This window comes from Caenorhabditis remanei, chromosome V (assembly GCF_010183535.1).
Source record: "Caenorhabditis remanei strain PX506 chromosome V, whole genome shotgun sequence".
NCBI lineage: Eukaryota > Metazoa > Nematoda > Chromadorea > Rhabditida > Rhabditidae > Caenorhabditis > Caenorhabditis remanei.
This window is the reverse complement of record NC_071332.1, coordinates 5,305,286-5,327,900: the sequence shown is the minus strand read 5'-3', so window position 1 is coordinate 5,327,900 and position 22,615 is coordinate 5,305,286. Positions and strand designations below refer to the sequence as shown.

The following is a 22,615-nucleotide window of genomic DNA, read 5'->3' as shown; positions in this document are numbered from 1 at the left end:
CATTTACAGTATGAAGACCTGTTTCGATTCTCTCAAGAGCAGAATGATACAATCAACAGTTCTTCTACATATAGATCTTTGAATATCTTGCTATGGTCTAGAAAAGGGAAATGCAGCAGTTTCATTTATGAAATGGCAAAGTCTGGGAGCGTTTATTTTTGCTAGAACGAGCAAAAGCAGACTTGCAACGGGCCGGGCCGGGCCGATCTGAGAATTTTCACCGGCCCGGCCCGGCCTGGCCCGGGTCACAGTACAAAAATTTGAAATTTTTTCGATTTTTTTGCAAAAAAGTCGAATTTTCGACTACATATCGATAAAACTTGTACATATCGGTAAAACTCAAGTGTACATAGGATTTATGCCTATTTTTGATGAAAATTTTAAACATTTCGGAAAATTTTGTGAAAAAATTGTGCACATTTTTTGACTCCGAGTCGACTGCAAGTCTGAGCAAAAGAGAGGTCTCGTTGTCTACGGTACTCTTGGGTTACGGTAGTTGCAGTTACATTACGCTGATGACAAACCAGAGTTGCATGGAAGTAAAACTTTCTTATCCGGAAGTCGGAATTTGATTTTGTCGCAAAGATTCGAAATTCCAAGAGGAAAGATCAGAAAATTCGCGGAAATAAGTGAAGTTTTTTGGCTGAAGAAAAGCCTACTTTTTGTCCTTTTACACCAGTTTTTCAAGTATTTCTGTGATTTTTACTCTTCCTAAATTCCACAGTTCTGGAATGATGGAGGTCGAAACTCGGAACTGTGGACGTGGTTTTAGGTTTCCCTTAGCTTTCCACCAAAATCTTTTTCAACTTGAAAGTTTTCATCTCTTCCCCCGAACGGCTACAACCTACAACTACAAAATACAAAAAGACATCAGCATCAAGTTTTCGAATTCCACATCTTTTCAGACGTTGTCTTCATAAGCATCATGCTTCTTTCCTATTGTTGCCATTTCACCATTTATGAATACTCTAAACAATTTGTTTTTGCATCACGCAGAAAAACTGTTTCCACTTTTGTTGTTACCTGCCACAATAAACCTGTACATTCCTCTGTCTCACTTCTCGCTAATCCGTTATAAACACAGATTTGGTCAGAATATTCTATCGGACCGGATAAAAAAACAATGCTCATTGGTCTACTGGCTTGTCTGGGTGCTTGTCTTCTCCTCGGAACTCTATTCGTTCCAATTAAAGCATGCCCTCCTACAGATGGATTCGCTACTCAGTTGTTCATGTGTCTGGCTGGATATATCGTTAGTTTTGCGATTTATGTGTATATGGAGTTTCCTGGAATCTACAGTTTGGCGATGGTTGGAGGAGCGGTTTGGTCGGCTAGTGAGTTTTGCATCTCAGTTGTGGGAAACATCAGGAAGATTTTTATAGGACTTGGAATCTAGAATAGTCTAGACTCGTAGATTTGCCCTATTAAAAAGTAATGTAGGAAATTGAAAGACAGTTGTAAAACAGAGAATTCAGACAAACATTGAATTGCTTTGTGAGGAACATGAAATTTTCAGCGGAAGTTTCTTAACTAATGATAAAACTGAAGTAAGGCTACGGACTGATAATTTTTTGGTGATAACTAGCTTCGCTTTCTCGCATACAAGAAACCGTGTAGCTCTGCTCATTTTAGTATTAGCAAGATTTGCAGACCCTTTCAGAATCCTCGTAACTTCAGTTTTCTAATCATAGAAGTTTGGTAGCTCATTTATAATTATTCAGGACACTCCAAATTAAAAATTTTGAGCAAGAGATCCTTTGCGGCATGCAGTACCGCTCAAAAGTATATTAAGTTTTGCCTTTTTCAGTTGAAAATGCCCAACTTAGAGAGTGGGAGCTCCATTTTTGTAGTTGACAGCATTTTTGTACGGACGCTCCCTAGCAAGTTACATAACGTCAAAGTAAACCCTCAAATCGACCCATTTCAGTGCAAAATAGTGCAATTTTTGAGCTTTCGTCTAAAAATGTCCATAACTCTCTGGGGAGTGTCGGTACAAAAAAGTTGTCACCTACAAAAGTGGAGCTCTACTTTTGATCCGTACGATCCATCAAAAATCTACTTGATGGGACAATCAGCATTACCATGACACACTATCAAAGTTTGACCTTTTCGACTGAAAAAACCAAAACTTAATATACTTTTGAACGGTACTGTACTTCTGAACCTATTATTTCTCTCTTCGCCGAGTTATCAATCGTTGACCAAAATTACCAAAATCAATTTTCCAGCCAATTCCTTCGCTGTCCCCATAATGACTCATGTTGGAATGGCAATGTTCATGCTATTCGCTTCCTCCATATCCTGCCTAACTGGATGGGCAATATCCCGTTTCGGTCTATTCGGAGTACCTCCATCACTTCCAATGAGCAATATTCTGAATTATTCTGGAATCGCTCTTCTTATTCTTGGGTAGGTAATTTCAGTCATTTTATTTTCAGATAAACGTAGTCACTGCCTTTATTTTCAGCTCAGCAATATATCCATTCATAAAAATCAATGTTTTCCGAGCAGTGAAAGTGATAGATCCACATGTAAAAGTAGTACCAATGGTAAGGAGATTTAGAGAGTATTCCGATTAAACCACGAGAATTTTGAATTTCAGAATCAATTAGAAATGGAAGAACGACAGCAACATGCCGAGAAAGAAGACGTCGATATGAATGATTCGGTGAGGAAAGTGGCGGCGTGGATTGGAACAATACTTGTTGGATTGTCGTTGGGTGTCATGACAACTCCAGTTACTCTGTTGATGGTTAGTTTTTATTTGAAAGTTGTGGGTGAATGGATATTCGGACACATTTACAAACATTCGGATGAGCACAGAAACCCATCGAGACTGAAGTAGGAACTCTATCTGTTGGATCCTAGCAGAGTTGTACGGAAGGCCATTTTTCAGTTTCCGGAATCCGGAATCCGGAACCGGAATGAGATTTTTCGATTTTCGGAATCCGGAATCCGGAACCGGAATGAGATTTTACATTTTCCGGAATACGGAATCCGGAACCGGAATAAAATTTTTGAAATCCGGAATCCGGAATCCGGAACCGGAATGACAAAAAACCCGGAATTCCGGAATTTCGGAATCCGGAATTCGGAATGATTCGATAAATTTGCAAGGCCAAGTCATTTTTTCGAGTGTTTTCGATGATATATAAAGTTTTAAACTACTTTTGAAGATCAAAACCGAAAAAGAATTACTATAGCTGTCTTTTAAACTCAAAACAATTTCCAAATTTCAACTTCTGAATTCCGGAAAAAGGAGACTCACAAAACCGGAATCCGGAATCGGAATAAAAATTTTCATTTTCCGGAGTCCGGAATCAGGAACCGGAATCATATTTTAAAAATCCGGAATCCGAAACCGGAACCGAAATGTCAAAAAAACCCGGAATTCCGGAATCCGGAATTTCCGGAATCCGGAATTTCCGGAATCCGGATTCCGGACAACTCTGGATCCTAGGTCATTTTGGACTCACTTACAGTACCGTTCAATAGGATATGAACTTTGGCCGTTTTCAGTTGAAATTGTCCAAATTTGAGAGTATGTCATGGTAGTTCCGATTGTACCATCAGGAAAAATTTTAATGAATCATATAGATCAATAGTAGAGCTGCTTTATTTTTGTAGTTGCCAACTGTTTTGTACGGGCTTTCTCTAGCAAGTTACGTATTGACGAAGTAACTTCTCCCTCAAGTCGACCAATTTCAGCGAAAAATAAGGAGATTTTTCAGCTGTCGTCTTAAAATGACCATAACTCTCTAGGGAGTGTCCGGACAAAAAAGTTGTCAACTGCAAAAATGGAGCTCTGTTTTTGATCTATATGATTCATTAAAAATCTACTGGATGTGATAATCAGAATTACTATTACACTCTCTCAAAGTTAGACAATTTTAGCTGAAAACGACCAAGGTTCAGGGCGGTACTGTATTCCCAGATAGATAAAAATAACCTAAAAAAAAACGTATTTGTACTTCAGAAATACTAGATTAAATCCCTCCGTTTCTGAAACTTTCTACAAACTTCTGCTATCCTTATTTTTGATTCATTTTTTTATTACGCAAATCTCAATAATTTTTTACAAACAAATTTTTCCCATCACGATAATTTGGCTTCAACAAAATGCAAATCGCTGATTCGAAACACTTTTAGAATCTCAGAAATCAGCAAGTTCGGAAGTAAATTTCACAAAAATTCGGAACATTTTCAGTGGGCGGGGCGTGTTTTCTGAAACTCTGACTTTTGATGAAGTAGACGAGGTAATCGCGATGAAAATGACAACTTTTCTGTCCTGGACATCCGGACAAACAGACAGAAATCCGGGCGGTTCCTGAATACGGAAACCATAGCCGTTCAGTGCAACAATTCTCGAAAAACGCGAAAACGAAAAATTTCTGAGAAAAGTACCACGATTTTCAGCACCAGCATTCCAAAAAGCACCCAAAAATGAGTTTTCACAACAAAAAAACCAGGATTTATAGCGAACAGGGCTTGCGGACATCCGTACAAACCGACAGACATCTAGACCCTCTTCTCTATTTTTTCTACTTTTCACTTCCAGACCCGCCACGACATCTATCCACTTTCCACTGAAATCAAGTCATCCGTCTCGTTTCATTTCTCGTTTTTCACCGGAGTAATACTCGTTTCCATTGTGATTTTTGTTTTCTATTGTCTGGTGAAGTGAGTCTTTTTGAAAAGCTGAAAGTTTAGTCAATTTTTGGTTTCAGAAAAGGAAAACCAGCGATTCCACCAAGAATAGTGCTACCTTCGATGCTCAGCGGTGTCTTCTTCTCTTCTGCGATGGCTTTTTTCTTCATTGCAAACGAACATTTATCGCCAACAATTTCTTATCCGATCTGTATGATGGCTCCGGGTTTGGTGACTTCTGCATGGAGTGTCTTCTACTTCAAGGAGATATCGGTTGGTGCTTCTGAAATTACCTTTCTTCTCCAATGAATTGTTTCCAGGAGCGTCGAAACCTTCTTCTCCTCGGCGTCGCCTACATCTTCACACTGATCGGCGTCCTAGTGATAACTGTTTCTCGTATCGTCCAGTTTTAAGGACAAGCTTTATATAGAGAAAATATATATGATAGACAAGAAGGGGGAGATTTTTCGGGGGGAAAAGAACAAAAAAAGTAATGTACCAAACTGTGACAAGATATACAGTACAAATAATTATGTGTGAATGGGGGATGGGTGCGTTTTTTGGTGACGGGGGCAAAAATAGGTCGATTATAGGAAATGTAAGCAATAGCTGAAATCTACTTGATCGACATTACATTCTACAAGAAGACACGCATTATGGGGGAAGAAAAGCCTGAAAATGTCAAGAGGAAAAAGGGATAGAAGCGATTTTTTGAGGGAGTGGGGTGTGTGAGAAGATAGAACAAAAAATGCGGAATTATTTGGAAGAACAATGGCAAAAGGTGTTCAGATGGCGAAGAATCGAGCTGATTTATTGATCCTTCTTCTCTTCGGCGGCGACTGGAGCGCTGCGGAGGAATGGGAGTTTCTCGTCGATCCTGAAAGTTGAAACATTCCAATTTCTGTACAAGATTTGAGGAAGTTATGAGAAACTTACAAGTTCTGGACGTTCTTGAGGTGTCCGGAGATGGTGGCGAGATGGGGGTCGATGGCGTCTTGGTTAGCTTCGTAAACCTTTGGAATCGAGAATGTTCCGAGAAGAGCGAGAACGGCGAGGGTGCATCCAGAGAACCACGAGGCGACGTATGTCAAAGACCAGAGGATAAGTCCGAATTTGATAGATTCCAATGGGCTCTCGACAAAGATGAGCTTCTTCAACTTGTTGGCAACGCAGGTGGCGTGCTCGGTGATAACATCGGCCTGAGCGTGAACCTTCTCTTGCGGAAGGGACAAGTCCTTGGCGAGAATCTCGTTGAATGGGTTCTCAGTGTCGGTCTTCTTGATTTGAGCTTCGATCTTCTTGTAGGCGCTGGAAACCGCACTCATTTATGGTTGTAGTCAATGGGTGTGCTTTAAAAGTGACTTACCGGAATCCAGCGGCAGCTCCGAGAGCAAGAAGAAGGGAGTAGGTGACGACGGTGAGAAGTGGGTACTTGGCGAGGATGAAGAGGGCGAGAAGAGCCAACGAGAGTACGATGGCCGACTTCTTGGCATCGCGCCAGTAGATCACGTCCAAGACTGAAAATTATTTATATAGAATTATTTTTTTCAAAGTTATTATTATCAATGCATCTTTGATTTCAACCCGAACTGTGAGAGTTGGAACACAAGCTACTTAGTTTCTAGACATTGAACTTTGTCTTCGCTTTCCTTTTTTAGATTGACATATACATGATCAACGATGATTGCGTGTCCCGACAACAATATGATCGACACTTTACCCGACATGATGTTTTCTTTGCATTTGATAAGAAACACGATCCAAAAGATAAGGGAAAAAACTCGCCTTTTTGGCACTGACAACTCGGCATTTTAGGAACAGAAATATAATTATGAGTGGATTTTCGATTTTCGAATCAATATTCTCACACGTGTTTCAAGAGAAGAAGAGCACGGCTCGCCGAAACGAACAAACAAAAAATTGGGGAGGAGAAAGAAAAAGAGATGAGTAAAAAGCTACTTCACCGGGGAGACACAGAAAGACACCTGTTTTCGCGTTTACTCCCAGCTCCATCACCAACCCTCCCACATTCTCTCTCTGCCAACTCACTCTTGCCGGGGAAATCTGTAGCTGGAACCCATGTCGGTTGCTTCGTGTACTTTTTGTTAACAAAACGGGTTTGAGCCATTTTTAGCGAGCAGTAGAATAGATAGCACACTGACGAAGACGACACTGACTGAGAGTGAAGAAGGCAACAAAAGCGGAATAGATCGCAACGAGAAAAGTGACACGAACGGCCGCGTATTTGTCTCCACCCTGTCTCTCACTGCGGTCACCGTAATCGGCAACCGATCAACCGTCCGTCGCCCTCCGCGCAACAAAAACTATCTCCGCGAGCGCTCTGTCTGACACTCCCAGATCTTTATACTATCTCCTCACATTTGCAGTTTCGAGACCTCCAACTGCCACAAAGGAAACAGTGACCGCGCGCGCTCTCTTCCAATGCTGCTCTCTGGGTCTCAAGCGATTCTTACTCAGCGTTTCGTTTCAACGGAACGGCAACGGAAGAGAGGGTTTAACGAAACGGCAACGAAACCGCAACGAAACGAAAACCTAAATTCGGTTTAACGAAACGAAAACGGAAAAAAATCTCAACGAAACGACAACGAAACCACCACGAAACCACAACGAATCGGAAATCAATCGATATATCGGCATAGTGTCCCTAAACTTTGCGCGAATGTCAAAACGAAGCTCTGTTGAAATAATATTTTTTTAGTAATATTTTTCCAGTTTTTTTAAAAATTAGTTTTTCCGTAATGGTAATTTTCAGCGAGAAAAATTAATGCTGCGAATAAAATTAGTTAAACTATTTTACAGGTAGCCGTGCACTAATGGAACAAAATCGCAGAAAACTGTTGTCACAGCCTTTTCTGTCAGAAACCAAATGAAAAAGGTGACGACGTCGAATATCGAGTATTTAACTAATATTCTTTTTCAGGCTAGTCGCTGCTCTCAGTCAGGATGGAAGTTCAGAGGTTAATTTTCAGAACCTCCTTTCCGACATCACCAAGTTCGCTGGGATTGTTTTCGACAAGGTACAGAGAGCACTGTATACATACTTAAAAATTTGTGTAATTTGTTTTCAGTATCGAGTTACGACGCTTCGACATTGTCACACTCAACATACAGCAATTCGTCAATGAGGAAGTCTACGAGAAGAAAGAAAACGAAAATGTAATTTCAATGTTTCAACATTTCTTAGAAAATCATTCGGTTTTAGGTCACACACATGTCGAACAACATGGAAAAGCTGCGCAATTCTGAAAGTCCACAGCTCGTCGAAAGCCAATTTGTTCAAGAGGAGGAAGTCTTCGATGACATTCATCTCGCTACGTGGACATCTTCCGGCATTCAATTAGAAAACGAGAATGATTTCGGTTGTTAATTTTTTGTTTCTCAATAAATTATATTCTCATCTAAATTGTTCTTTAATATTGCATACAGTTATTTATATTTACGGAAGGAAGGAGGGGGATACCAGCGCGATCAGTGTAAAACGTGCAACTGCGCTCTGTTGCACACCATTCCGGAGGAAACGGCAACGAAACCCCAACGAAACCGCGTGGCATATCCGTTTCGTTGCGGTTTCGTTGCCGTTCCGTTGAAACGAAACGCTGAGTAGTGTGTAGATGTATGTATTGTACACCGATATCTTTATCTTTATACGACCGGGTCCCGGTCAAGTCCACTATCGAAGGTCGCTTGGGCAAAAACCAGCTCCCATCAATTCGCAGTGACCTAGTCTATCCCCTTTTCTAATGGTTTCTTTACATTAACGACTCCTTCTTGACGTTTCTCACCCTCTTTTCGCTGAAGAACTCCCGAGCTTCTGGCGAACTTGTACGCCTCATAACCGCTGACAGCGACACCACCAATAAGTGCAACATTAAGTCCAACTCGCAAAACAATATTGACAACGAACGCGATGAGCGCGTACAGTCCGCGTCCGATCGCTCCCAATTTACTCATCACTTGTTCTTCTTCGGTTCCAACGAGTGTGTTTCTGTGGTGTTATTCATGTGAATAGATGAGTTAAGAAGATAGAGGAGAGAGAGATAAGAAAAGGAAAACAAGAAGTATAAAGAAACAAATCGAGAAGCAAGAACATTGCATCCCCTTGGGGCTAACGATATGCGTTTTGTTGCGAAAATGTTGCAAATTTTGACGAATGTTTTTGCGGCGAGCCTATTACTACTATTACTTATTTACTGAAACGTTGCAAAAGGCGAAAATTTGATTTCGAAATCCATATAGTTTCGTAACAACAAAAATATCGTCAAAGCAACTTTCCTTTTCGGATGGACGACCTTCTACTACCTCTAGTACCTATATTATAACAACAATATTACTGGTAGCGTGAAAATAAAGAGAAAGTATTACGGAAGAGGACACGCACGTGCCTTTCAGTCAATTATTGTCATGTGTCGACTGCCGCAAAAGACTTTGGGTCCATGAATAATTAGGCGGCGCAGAGTGAAACGGAAAGAGCGGACGCAATCGAAAATTGAGCCATTCCGAGCGGAAACCGTCTAAAGACTGATATTCGGTTTGTGTTAACACTATACTGGTTGTGTTGAACAACACAAAAACGGGTGGGAGAGAGCGCGATTGATTAAAAACAGGCACAAAATGAACACGGGACAATCGGGGGGTGTTTGATGACTGACTAGGTAAGAAATTTGTAAACAGAAATTGCGAAATGAATAAATTTGAATCAAAGTACGTAGCAGGGCACACGATGAATCGTGCATAATCAGTTAGAAAATGTGGTGGTGGCCGCGATGGAGAATGCGAGGTGAATTCTAATTAGCGAAACGGATATTATTCGAATGGTGGAGCAACGAGCGCGCGTAATTTTCGGATTAAGGACCTTCGAGGAAGAAAAGCTTCGGAATACAGCTCAAATAGCAGGATAAAATAGGAAAAGAGACAGCGACGACGCTTTTAGAAGTGATGAAATAGTGCAGGGTGAGCGCGCGCCAAAATTCAAATTCGAATTGCGGGGGAAAGCAGGAGTCTCTTACAAAAGTGTACTCTCTTACTTTTGGGTGCAACAAGGGCGACACTTTCCTTTTGTTTCGCCAAAAGACACAGAAAAACCGCAATTCAATTGGAAAGTGGACAAAAAACGAGTGTGTCACACTTGAAAAGTAAAAGAAGAATGCTGGGTGAACTACGGTTGGAAAGGCGCAGTGGTGAAATTTTTCAGAGGGTCTCGCCACGATTTTTGATTTTCTGAAGATTTAAAGGAGAAATTCGAGAAATAAAGCAGATTCTTTCTGCGAAAGTGAAGAAAAATCGGGAGATAATCTAGACTTTGAAGAAATACATTCAATTTCCTTGATTAATTTAGTAGAAGGTGTTGAACTAGACAAAACAGCTGACCAGAAAAGAAAAAAAACGAAGCATCCAAAACGAGACATTCATTGCAGACACACAAATATGGGAGGCCGTCTTCCTTAGTACTGGTCGTCGTCGTTGTTGTTGTGTGTGCATGCATGTGCTTCTTTTCTTTTGGCTCTTCTATTGAACCATGTGACCAGTACGCAGGCCATCTGCACCCTCCACCAGCCACCCGTCTATTTTCGCGCATCGTATCGACTTGGAGTCGTGCCAAATTGAGCTGCCCCTTTTCGTCCCGTCCGTCGTCTACACCAGCTTCCCACCCCGCCCAGTAGTTCCACCAAGCTTCTTTTGCTTCCAAAACCACCCACCCCGCCCCTATTATTCTTGTTGTGTATGTTACTGGAGCCAGCTCGTAGTAGAGCCGACACAATTCTCTTTCTCTCACAATTCGGGAGACAAAGAGCAGAATTAGAATGCTTCGCACACTTCTTCGTCTCGTTATAACCTACCACATGGTGGAACAGTCTTGAAATCGAACCACGCTTCTCCGTGATGCTTCAGAATCGAATGGTGTGGAGATGATGGGTGTGCTGAAATACTAACTTTAAAAACCGCAACTAAAACAAAAAAAACTCACAATGATGATGAGCTGGACCCAAATTGACGGTCGATGGCTTCACATCGTCATCATTGAGTTCCTTCGGTGGAGTTGGTGGACGTGGCACTGTCTCGAACTTCTGATGTCCGAACATCTCCTCTTCAGTGAGAGCCTCTGAAGCGGCGGCAGCTCCAACGGCGACTCCGAAAGCAGCTCCAGTAGCGCCAGTGACCAATGGGTCGAACTCATCAAGATCTTCGTCTTCATACTTGTGAGCGGCGGCGGCCTTCTCAACCTCCTCCGGAATCGTCAATGGTCCCTTACGATCGTACGTCGTCTCATCCTCTTCTGGAGTTTGATTTCCGAATTGTGGCTTCTCGTCGAAGGATGGAGCGTTCTCGTCAGCCGCCACTAGTGGTGGAGTTGGTTCGCGTCTCAAGTAATTGTCAATCTCATCGTGCACTTGGTCAACACTATCATGGATATCAACAAGTGGTTCCGGAGTCTCGACTTTCTCTGGAACTGGGCTCTCTGGAAGACGATTCTTAACTTCCTCGACGAAATTGTCGACCGCTTGTGGCACAGTCTCATGAACAAAGTCGCCGAGACCATCGTAAGCCTTGTGCAACGTGTCGGCTACCGGCTCCTTCACTTGCTCGAACTTGTGCTGAACATTGTCGAGTAACTCGCGTCCGATCTCATCATCATCGTCGCCAGTAGCGTGTTTCGAGTATTCCGACGCGGATTCAACGGCGTCTTGAACAAGTTTTCGTGCCTCCTCGGCAATCGGCGATTCGAGCAACTTCGCGGTGGCGGCGTCGTCGGCACTTCCGAAGTAGTTTTTCTCGATGACGTCGTCGTGGTGGGATGACATCTGAAAGTTGGGAAATTGTTAAAAATGGAGTAATATTTTAGAAAATAAAGGATTCGTCATGACTAAAGACAAAATGTGGGTTGTTGTTGCCGGGTTGTACTAACCACATAAACATAAAGGGTGTGTGTGAGAAGAAGACAAAGACATGTCGCAGCCAACGGAACAAGAGAGAAAAAAACACAAAAATATATTTATATTCTAGGCAGTTTCAGAGCGAAATTTCGGAAAAATCGATGAGCAACTCATTTCGGTTTTACTTTCAAAATGTGGGTTGTTGGCCAGCTGGCGTTGGCGTAAACGAATGAGATGTTTGAGAACCAAAAAGTGTAATTTCACTCTTTTTTCCGGAAACTTTTTCTTGCATTTCTCACAGGTGTTCTCTCTGTTTCGTAACTTTCGAAACTTTCGAAACATTCGAAATTGACGGAAATTCTAAAACCGTTTGCACAAAAATGGGCAATTTGCCACAAAACAAAACAAACAGAGGAAAAGAAGAGAAAGCTTTGTTTCTAAAGTTAGTGTTCGCATCCTTTCTCCGTTTTTCTCTCCAAAAAATGACAAAATAACACAAAAATGGATGGGGAGAAAGGCGAGAAGAGAGATTCAGAGAGTGGCGGAAAAACACAAAAAAGAGAGCGCGAAGAAGATCGAATGAAGAATGCGCGGCGCTCTTTTTTGCTGTTTCTGCACATAAATTTCCGGAATATGTATATGTATTCAAATCGATTCGCACCGCTACAATTTTTAGGCGAAAACTTTTCGAAAATGGGAATAGTGAAGTGACCGGAAGAGGGGAATGAGAGAGAAAAAGAACAGAAGACCAAAACAATTTTCAATAGTGACTGCGCGCGCGTTGAGTCATTATTGAATGTGACTGCTGCTGGGTTTTGAACAATACAACAATATTGCAGCAGAGCGCTCTTAAATTAGCAAATTGCTAAGAAATCCTAGGTAAACTTGATATTGCTGATAGAAAAAAGAAGATGATGCAAGTGGAAATATAGAAATCCTCGAATAAAGCGCAATCGCTAATACTTGATATTGCTGATAGAAAGATGACGCAAGTTTCCGGTGGTTTCACTCACTGATTAAGTAATCGGTCACAGTTCTCACTCTAAATGACCGCGGTTCTTTCTCAAAATATCTCTTTTTTCTTGTTGATTGTTCCATTCGGGTCATGTGATATATAACAGAGGGTGGGGACAAACAATGACTATTACATAACAAACTAAATTTCAGTGGGGGCAAATATATATATGCACAACCTTCTTCAGAGTCCCCTCGTTTGCCTCGTTTCGTTCGATGAACACGAATCCGTCGTCTCCGTGTTGTGGCTTCTGAATATACACGTCACCTCACAATACATGCATTCCAGTTTTACAATATAAAAAATTAAAGTTTCATTCAAGAGTAACGATGAAAGAGAGAGAGAGACCTGTCTTTCTGTTGGCCCTGTTTCCGGTATGATTACTGATGAAGCACCGAATATCATGGTCATGATTTGGATTAACTTAGTAGCTCAAATATTTATGAAGAAAACGAAGAAGAAGAAAGGAAATTTGAGATTCCTTCCCCGATCCAGTTACCACAACATCCCAGAAATGGCTATTGGAAAGAAAGCGCAGTACCGCACCGCCCAATTTTATAATTTTACACGCGTGGACGACTGGAAACTATGTGAAAAGTGGAACAGAAAATGGGCAGGTTCGGATCTCTCTTCTTTTATAAAGAACGACAGCACTCTCCGGAACCGATTTGTTAGTTTTCTTCACTTTTTTCCTCTTTTTCTCCGAATGTGTGCATTTGTTGGGAAAGAGAATGCAGCCAATAAAATTTGATGGTTCCAAAGGGTGTTTGCCTTATGAAACTTGTGGAACTCACTCTCAATTGTATAGTACTGTCAATAACGCCTAGAAGTTTTTTCTTTTTTTCTAGACCACCAGAAAGGCATACATTTTCCAACTTTCACCGTTACTCTATACCATATCAAAACATCAATTTCTATTACTCACCAAATCATCAGAATCCGCTGTGAGACTTCCGAACACTGACTTTTGCATTGGATCATGAACTGGAGCAGTGTAATCTTCGAGACTCTCATGATCTACCTTCTCGAATCCACTCGAATCGATGGATCCCTCGGCAGATGGGCGGTCCTCTTGTTGGAGCTTCTCAAGGTATTGAGCAGTGTTCTCATACCCGGCTGGTGGCGCATTTGGCGACAAGTCAGATGGCGAATCCATGGATAAATTGGTGACTAGAAGTTGTTGAGATGGGTTTACAGATGGATCGAGGTACTGGGAAACCTGAAATTAAGAGAATGTTGAGATATTGAAAATAATTGGGTGAGAGAGAATAAACGAACGGAAGATTGGAACGGAAGCAAGTCTTGACGAATGTTCTCAATGGCGGTTCGGAACTTTTGACGGTCTCCGAATGAGGAGATTGAGGAGAAAGAGTCACGACGAATAGATGGATCGTCGACTGGAAAGATGTGAGAGGAAATAATGGTAGGAAGGAAGAGCACTTCAATAAAAAGAAGAAAAAAACTCAAAATGTTAGGAAATGAAGTTAGAAAATGAGTTGGAAACCGCAGTGGAGAGTAATGAGAGTTTAGACACAAAGACAAAATATCTAAGATTACTCATTCAGGTCATGGAATAGAAAACGCCAACTTTTATAATGTGTCACAGATTCCTAAGTACCAAGAGTGTGGGTCGAGCTATCAAAAAGTGTCCAACTACAAAAATGAACTTAAACATTCCCAATTATATAAAATTTCAACACCGAGAAACCTGTGACGCATTCTCAAAGTCTCGAGTTTTCCTAGAGTTGTTTTGTGAGATGATTTTTAGAAATTGAAAAAACTAGCTTTCGAAAAAAAAACCACAAAAGAGCACACTGTTGCTCACTGGAAGTATTGAATCTCTGAATAGTCCTTTCACTCAAATCTCCAATTGAGTCCAAACATTCACTTCCATCCTCATCATCCACGTATTCGGTAGACTTGCCGGCTCCCAGAATTCTAGTTTCCGTTATGAAAATTTTAGTTTGTGGGGCGTTGACATCTTCTGGAGTTTCGACAGTTTTCACTTCAACTTTCTTCACAAATCCAACTGGTTGCTCTACTTGCTCCACCATTGGAAGGTCCTCTGGTTCTTTTTGTTCTTCATTCTCTTCCACCACTTCTTCTAACTTCTCCTGTGGAGAATGTGGAACCGATTGCATATCCATCATCGGAACATGCTCGTATTCATCAAGAGTGTTTGGTGAGAGAGGGGATGGTTTGGGTTCAGAAGGCTTCTGCTCAGAAGATGTGATGACTGTCAACGGTCTCTCCAACATCTCCACAAGTTCTTTTTGCTGTTCCTCGGAATAACTCCTTCCTAGTTTGATGTTCAATGGTCTGAATCTCACCTTCGATTTGTGCTGATCCAGGGATTTCGAAGTGTCCAACTTCGAACCTTCAACCTTTGGCGCTCGTGGCGGTCTCTGTGGAATTGTTTGGACTGGTTCAACTTCCACTGGTATCACTCTGGCCACCTCAATCGGAGTCTCCGGTTCCGGAGTCTTCTCGTCATCCTCCGTCGGAAGTTTCAGATCAGCAAGTGGCTCAGGAACTGGACACTCATTCTCTGATTCTTGTGCTACCATCTCACTAATCTCCGATTCAGTGACCACTTCCATCTCACCTACTTCCTTCACTGCATCAGCAATAATCCACTCCACCATCTCCTCCAAATACTTGGTAGCTGGTTCGAGGAGCGGGATCGGCACGTGGATCACACTCGGGTCATTGGAGATGTCTAGCTCCATTAGTGACGGTTCAGAGGGAACAACTTTTAGAATTTTCAGAGTAGATTCACTGTCTGCCGGAATTTGGGGTTCTGCAGATACATCAGTAGTGCATCCAACTTCAGCAACTAGAGATTTTAGTGATTGAAGTGAGATGACATCTTCATCTTTCCATTGACGGATCGGGTGGAAGTTGAGTTCAGCAACAAAGTCCTCCTCTTCCTCTTTTGATTCTTCTGGGTTGTTGAATTCCACTCTAGCAGATGGCTCGGTTCCAAATGGAGCGTAATCATTACCATAGTCGTCATGATGTTTCGGAATGTCAAAATGGACGTCAGTGATCTTATGAGGTTCCTGGTGTTGATCAGTTTTTGTGAGAGGCTCTTCTGTATCTTGAGATGATGTTGGGACATCTTCTGGATGATCATCATCCGATTGCACAGTCACCTCAACTACTTGAATGCTGGGAGTAATCATCTCCTGCGGCTCATTGTCAACCTCGACTTCAACAGTTGCCACTTGCATTTCGTTTTCGTCATCTTCCTTCTCCATCTGGTCTCCTCTCTTCACTCTCTCGAACTTTTCTGGTAATGGTTGAGATTCTTCTGGAACATATTCAGCTTCTCCGGCTAGCTCAGGATCGGAAGTTCCCGATTCTCTGAATTCTCCTGGTTTCTCATTCGGAGTTTCGAATGCTTCAACGGTAGTCTTCTCAACTAGCGATTTCTCTTCAATCTTCTCTGCTACCGTCCCATCAATTGGAAGAATATCAACTGCCATCGCCAGCAACTCCTCGACAACAGTACTCTTCTCAGGTTCAGTTTCATCTGGGACGTCTTCTTGTTGAATTTCATTTTTCACTGGGGTCTCCACTGGGTCTTCAGAAACAAAACCCTCTGCATCAAATGGTGTCTCAATGTTCTTTGATTTTTCCTCTTCAACTGGTAGAATGATGTCAGCTGTTTCGATAATATCCTCGGCAGTCGGCTCTTTGAACGACTCTTGTTTTTCTTTTTCAACCAGTGGTTCTGCGAATCCTTCAGCATCAAATGGTGTTTCGAGTGACGTGTTCTCTTCAAAGGGTAAAATTATATCGGAAGTGGAAATTATTTGGTTTTCTTCATTCAGGTGGCGTTGAGTGTCGTTTGGTTCTTCTTGGGGAGCGCTCACAGGAAGAACATTTTCTACTATTGAAACCAACTTTTCCGCAAATGTTTCTTCTGGTTGCGTATCTTCTGGGGTTCTTGTTTCTTCAGAATCTTTCTCAACTCGATTTGATTCTTGTTCTTCTACAGCAGAAGAAAGTGATTCATCTTGTGTTTCCAAACTAGTTTCCACAGGAATAATGTTCTCCACCATTGGCACCAACTTCTCCATGACCGTTGGATTTTCAGACGTTTCTGCAGGCTGTTTATCTTCTTCGGAAACAACATCTTCAGAAGAGAGCACAGCTTCAGCTGGGAGCACGTTTTCAACCATCGACACCAGTTTTTGCTCCATGGTTTCTTCTGGAGCTGGGTTGGCTTCTTCCGGTTTCGATGGGTCTTCAGAAGTATCCAGAACTGTGTCGAGATCATCACGCTTATCAGCTTCTGCCAAACTCTCGTTTGGTTTTTCAAATTCTCCGGCGCGGTCATCAGAAGTAGTGTCTTCAAAAGAAGGTACAATTTCTCCCGAAACTTTTTCTTCCTCTGGTTCAAAAACTTCTTCAGCTTCAGTAGTAACAGCCGAGTCTTGAGTAGCTGATACTTCTTCCAGATGCTCTATTTGCACGAGCGGAACCTGATCACTAGGGTCCAATTCTTCAGCTTGTCTCGCTTCGGAGTTACGCTCCTCGGATTGTCGGACATAATCGGATAGAAGAATCGCATCAGCTGGGAGAACATTTTCCACCATTGTGGCCAACTTCTCCAATATTGTTGGTTCCGTAACAGCATCGTTGGTTTCAGATACTTCCACTGTTGTTTCAACATGATTTTCCTCCGAAACTTCATCTTTCGAAGGAAGAACACTCTCCACCATAGAAGTCAGCTTCTCCATAAGTGTCGGCTCGGGAGCAGCAGAATCTTCTGGTGTCGCTTTTTCTACTAACTCTGTTGGATTGGCTGGTTCCTCTGTGTTCTTGATCGGTTCCTGTGTGGGAAGAACACTTTCCACAATTGAAGTCAACTGTTCCATTAGAGTCGGTTCCACGGCCACTTCTTTGATTTCATTTTCTTCATTCGGAATTCCCTCGAGATCTACTGGTTCTTCTGGAACAGAATCTTTGGAAGGAATCACATTCTCCACCATTGAAGTCAACTTCTCAATTATGGTCGGTTCCGCAGGCAGTTCTGAGTTTTCTGTAGCTGTCTCTTCATTTTCATCAGTCTTCTTTTCTTCCTCAATGTTCTTGTTATCTTTAGAAGGCAGAACACTTTCAACCACTGATGTCAACTTCTCCAGAATAGTAGAATCTTCAGCGTTCTCAGAAGAAAGTTCAATGACTGGTTCTTCCACATGATCTTCAGAAAGCACGTCTTCAGAAGGAAGAACAACGTCGACGGGAAGAGCATTTTCTACAACTGAGACAAACTTCTCCACAAATGTTTCCTCTGGTTGTGTATCTTCTGGAGTTTTAGATTCTTCAGAATTTTCTGCAACTGGATTAGATTCCTGTTCTTCTACATCTGGAGAAAGTGATTCATCTTGTGTTTCCATAGGAACAATGTTCTCCACCATTGACACTAATTTCTCCATGATCGTTGGCTTTTCAGACATTTCTGCAGGCTGTTCATCTTCTTCCCTCTCTTCAATATGTTCTTCGGAAACAACGTCTTCCGAAGGAATCACAGTTTCAGCCGGGAGCACGTTTTCAACCATTGACACCAGTTTTTGCACTACTTCTTCTGGTTTAGATTGGTCTTCAGAACTATCGGCAACATCAGCTTCTACCATACTTTCACTTTCAGGCTTCGATGCTTCTGGTTTCGTTTCCTTTGATTCTTCAGGAGTATCCATCTTTTCAGAAATGGCAATAGCATCCACAGGCAGAGTATCTTCAACCATTGAAACCAGTTTCTCAACCAGAGTTTCCTCTTCAGTTCCAGCAACTGGAGTAGATTCTTTTTCCTGATCTTCTTGGTTCTTGATGAAAATTTGTTCTTCTTCAGATTGAGAGTCCACCACGGATTCTTCAGCTTCTGGAGGAAGCTCACTGTTCACTTGCTCTGCTTCTTCTCCTGCAACTTCTTCAGCAACCTTCACAACATCTTCGCCATTCATTGCATCGGCTACCTCTTGGTTACTCACTGCGACAACATCTACTGGCTCCACATCTCCACTTTCTTCAAGTCCCAACACAGTGTCTTCAGCAGCCGTTTTCTCTTGATGAAGCTCTTCTTCTTGAGTTGCCTCGTGAGATTCTGAAGCTTCTGCAACTGCGGTAGTCTCATTGACAACATCTTCGCTGTTCAGTGCATCTTCTACCACTTCTCTATCCAGCTCAACGATGTCTGGTGTCTCCGCAACTCCAGAATCCTCGAGTTTAACGACTGGTGTTTCTTCAATGTTGAACTCTTGTTCTCCTTCATGAAATTCCGAATCAACAACTGATAGGGATGTGACTCCAGTGACGTCTTCACTATTCAAAACATCGGCTGCTATCTCGTTGGTCAGCTCGACAACGCTTGCAGTTTCAACATCTCCACCATCTTCGAGGCCAATCATGCTATTATCAACTGGGGTTTCTTCTTCATTCGAACCATCGATAGTTGCTGCTTGATGAGTTGCTTCCGAAGTTTCAGTAACCGCAGACGAGACCAGATCACCTTCAGTCTCCAGAAGAGCATCTTCACTGTTGAGAGCATCTTTTACATCTTGATGGTCCAGAGCAACAATTTCTGGAGTTTCTACAATTCCGGAATCTTCAAGTTTCAGCACCTGCTCATCTAAACCAGGAGTTGCATCATCTTCTTTGTGGACATCTTCATTATCAGCCACCACTTCGTCATCAAAGCCGACGATATTCGTGGGACCACTATCTTCAAGATCCACAACAGGTTGATCCTCAATCGGAGTCTCGTTATCGAGTATCTCGGTCGACATTTGAACACCATCAGCTTTAGTGAGAACGTCTTCACTGTTGAGCGCATCTATCATGTCCTCTTTTTCTAGCTCGACCACATCTGGAGTTTCTACGATTCCGGAGTCTTCGAGTTTCAAGACCGATTGAGGCAAGTCTTCAGAAGTTTGATTGGAGCTTTCAAGGAGCTCGGTTTGAGAGTTAACATCTTCACTATTCAATGAATCCGTTACCACCTCAGAATTCAAGTCCACAACAGATGGAGATTCAGTTGCACCGCTTTCTTCAACAGGTTGGTCACCTTGAGTAGTCTCATTTTGAGGCATCACATGAGCATCAGAAAGAACGTCTTCACTATTCAAAGCTGCTTCTATAACACCCTGCTTCAATTCAACAACTTCTGAGGTTTCAACTTTTCCAGAATCTTCCCGATCGATGACTGGATCATCTGCATTCTTATTTTCCGTAGTGTACACGTCTGGTTTAGCTACCAAAACACCATCATCTCCTGTAATAACGTCTTCAGCATTCAATGTTTTTTCTACATCTTCTTTACTCAAATCCACGACTTCTGGAGTCACCACTATTCCAGAATCTTCCAGACCAACAACTGGTTGAGTCTCAGCTTCCGGAGTCACTTCAATTTTTGGCACTTCACTTGGAATCGCTTCTTTTGGGAACACATCTTCATTCTTCAACGAATTCAATGTTCGGTCAACATCTGGAACATCATCAGGCGACGAGATACTTTCCAGTTGAGCATAGTCTGATGGCTCCTGGCTTGGAACTCGATCAGTGTCTTGAGTGACTTGAAGGAAAGGTACATTCTCTGTATTGATGTTTATTTCATCAACTGAAGAGATTTCAAATCGAGTAGTTTCTGTTTCATCAGGAGATCCTTCTGGAGTACGAATATCAGAAACAAATTCTGGAGCAGATGCAATTTGTTTCAAAGTTCCAATATTCTCAGAATCTTGAATAATTTGAAGTTTCTCCGCGGCATCCTTCAAAACATCCGAAACAGAAACATCATGAATAATATCTTCTTGATTCTTATCATACTCGGGAACCGGTGTCTCCGGAGTCTCCACAGATTTGACGAATGCATTTTGGAAAGCGTCCTCTCCCTCATCATCAAAATTATCGAAAGTGTCATTTGATGTCAACTTGACTTTCTCAATGAAATCCCTGGATCCTTCTCCGCCTCGTTCCAGCACAGTCACAACTTCAGTCGTCACTGTTTCAGTCTCCTCATCATTTTCAATTGGTTTGAATGTGAATTCGGCGACCGACGCTTCTTCAACAACGTTGTCCAGTTCTTCGGCAGGAGGCACATCTTCCAAAGTTTCTCCCAAAGAATCAACACTCACGTCTTCCATTAACGGAATTGTGTAGACAAGCTCAAAGCGAGTGTCCGTTGGCTCACGGAACCAGAGGTCAACATCAACGTCTTCGTCCTCTTCTTCCAAATCATCCAAGTTGAAAACTGCACTCTTTGAAATCGTGTAAACCAATTCCATTTCTTTTTCTTTTGGCTGACGGAACACAAGGTCTGTTTCAACATTTTCAGTCTTTTCATTTTCTTCTTCGAAGACCTCATCATCCAAAGGTTCATCCAGAATTTCATCAGGAAGTCGGACATCTTCCGAATGAGAACAAGACGACCCACCAGATTCATCCTCAGCAGTTTCGAGAGGTCGGAGAGCAAGAGGTTGTAAAACTTTCACTTCAGGATCCGAGGAGGGTTTATTGTTTTGGTCTTCTTGAGCAAGATCGTTTGTTGAAATGATCACTTCTGGAAAGTAGTCAGATAGGATTAGGATTTGGAACTATCATGTTGCAAATTAGGAAATGCTTTATGCTGCTAGAGATTAAGAAATCAAAGTTAGATTTCGAAAATTTTTCATGAAATATTAAACGGAAATTAAGTATTATTGATTCTATCTTCTTTAATTGAAGAGAAAATTCTAAAGATAGGATTCGGATCGAATTATTTTTAGAAAGTGGAATCTTGAAAATATTATAAACTGCGTGAAGCAAAATAGGTTATCTATAATCTGAAGTATCTAGGAAGTGTGAGTTCCTAAGAGCTACAAAGATTTAATTAATTAACAAAAAACATTTTCAAACTCAAAAAATAAAAGAAATGACTACCGTAAAACCTGTAATAGAAGCGCACCTTTTCTCCGCGGTATATCTCGGTTCCCAAAGGAAATATCAAAAAGTTGATATTTGACAAAATATAGCTTCATACTCATAAAATATTTCTTCAGTAGAAAAAATTTTAATATCTTTAATGACAGCCGAGATATAATGCTCCAAACTTTGGCTAGTGGATGCACCTCTATTTCAGGTTTTACGGTATGTACTACTAGGAAAACACTTAAAAAACTACTCACCTGTTGGATCAATCCAAAACGTTTTGACCAACTCAAAGTTGTTGATTTCTGGTGGCTTCCGAAAGAACAGCTCCACTTCAACGTCTTCTTCATTGCCACCTCCATTATCAGTAGTATCAATTTCAGCATCCATGTCTGACAGATTGATATCTTTCAAGCACGGGGCGAAAAAATGCTCGAAAATCCAGTCGATTCTTCAAAGGGACCCCGAGAGAGAGAGAGAGTTCACCCATGTGATTGTGATGTCTGTGTCTCCACGCAGGTACATTCTATCTCTTCGATATAACAGCTGCCGTCTCACCGCAGGTGATATAGGATTCCTTCCTATCTCTTACTTTTTGTGCCTCTCGTGTGCTGCTTTGTTTTTCTTTTTGTTGTTGTCCTCTTCTCTTTTCCTCTATGTTCATCTCTGCGTGTCTTCTCAGCTCTCAAACAGACATCCGAAAGTCACACGTTTCAAAAGACAAAGAAGATGATGAGTGAGAGGGAGAAAAGGAGGAGTAGAAGATAATGGATGTGATAGTGCTCAATGGATCAATGAGCGACACAGGAAGTTGAAACGAATTTTCTGATTTTGGAATCTTGGATTTAGCAGTTTGATATCAAGAAAATGAGAGAAGCAAAAAGAAGACACCCTTCTCAAGAGTTTTCTTATACAATACTGGGCAAAAAGAAACAAACTTTGGCCGTTTTTCGTCGAAAATTTCCAACTTTAAGTGGATATTACGGTAACACTGAAGAAATTTTTTCTGGACCGTACAGACCAAGAGTAGAGCTTCATTTTTGTAGTTGACAACATTTTTGTACTGACACTCCCTAGCAAGTTACATATCGACAAAGTCATTTCTTCCTCAAATTGACCAGTGCAAAATAGATCGATTTTTGATATG

The 22,615-nt window shown here is 41.7% G+C and overlaps 3 protein-coding genes across 3 annotated transcripts; 2 read left to right on the top strand and 1 right to left on the bottom strand.

Annotated features, from left to right (window-relative positions):
• Positions 1–1,123: 1,123 nt before the first annotated feature.
• On the top strand, positions 1,124–5,060 carry GCK72_017430 (uncharacterized protein; the record flags this gene model as incomplete). Its single annotated transcript, XM_003102302.2, has 7 exons — positions 1,124–1,334; positions 2,229–2,409; positions 2,468–2,549; positions 2,603–2,752; positions 4,559–4,680; positions 4,728–4,920; positions 4,968–5,060. 7 exons carry the CDS (start codon positions 1,124–1,126, stop codon positions 5,058–5,060), a joined length of 1,032 nt encoding a protein of 343 aa, XP_003102350.2.
• A 397-nt stretch (positions 5,061–5,457) lies between these two features.
• GCK72_017428 (uncharacterized protein) lies at positions 5,458–21,858 on the bottom strand (the record flags this gene model as incomplete). Its single annotated transcript, XM_053732083.1, has 11 exons — positions 5,458–5,524; positions 5,584–5,955; positions 6,014–6,164; positions 8,451–8,653; positions 10,502–10,586; positions 10,634–11,468; positions 12,734–12,805; positions 13,481–13,774; positions 13,834–13,952; positions 14,381–21,121; positions 21,726–21,858. The coding sequence occupies 11 exons, from the start codon at positions 21,856–21,858 to the stop codon at positions 5,458–5,460; spliced, it is 9,072 nt and encodes a 3,023-aa protein (XP_053580996.1).
• On the top strand, positions 7,612–8,035 carry GCK72_017429 (uncharacterized protein; the record flags this gene model as incomplete). The annotated part of the gene is made up of 3 exons (XM_053732084.1): positions 7,612–7,685; positions 7,737–7,824; positions 7,871–8,035. 3 exons carry the CDS (start codon positions 7,612–7,614, stop codon positions 8,033–8,035), a joined length of 327 nt encoding a protein of 108 aa, XP_053580997.1.
• Positions 21,859–22,615: the final 757 nt, after the last annotated feature.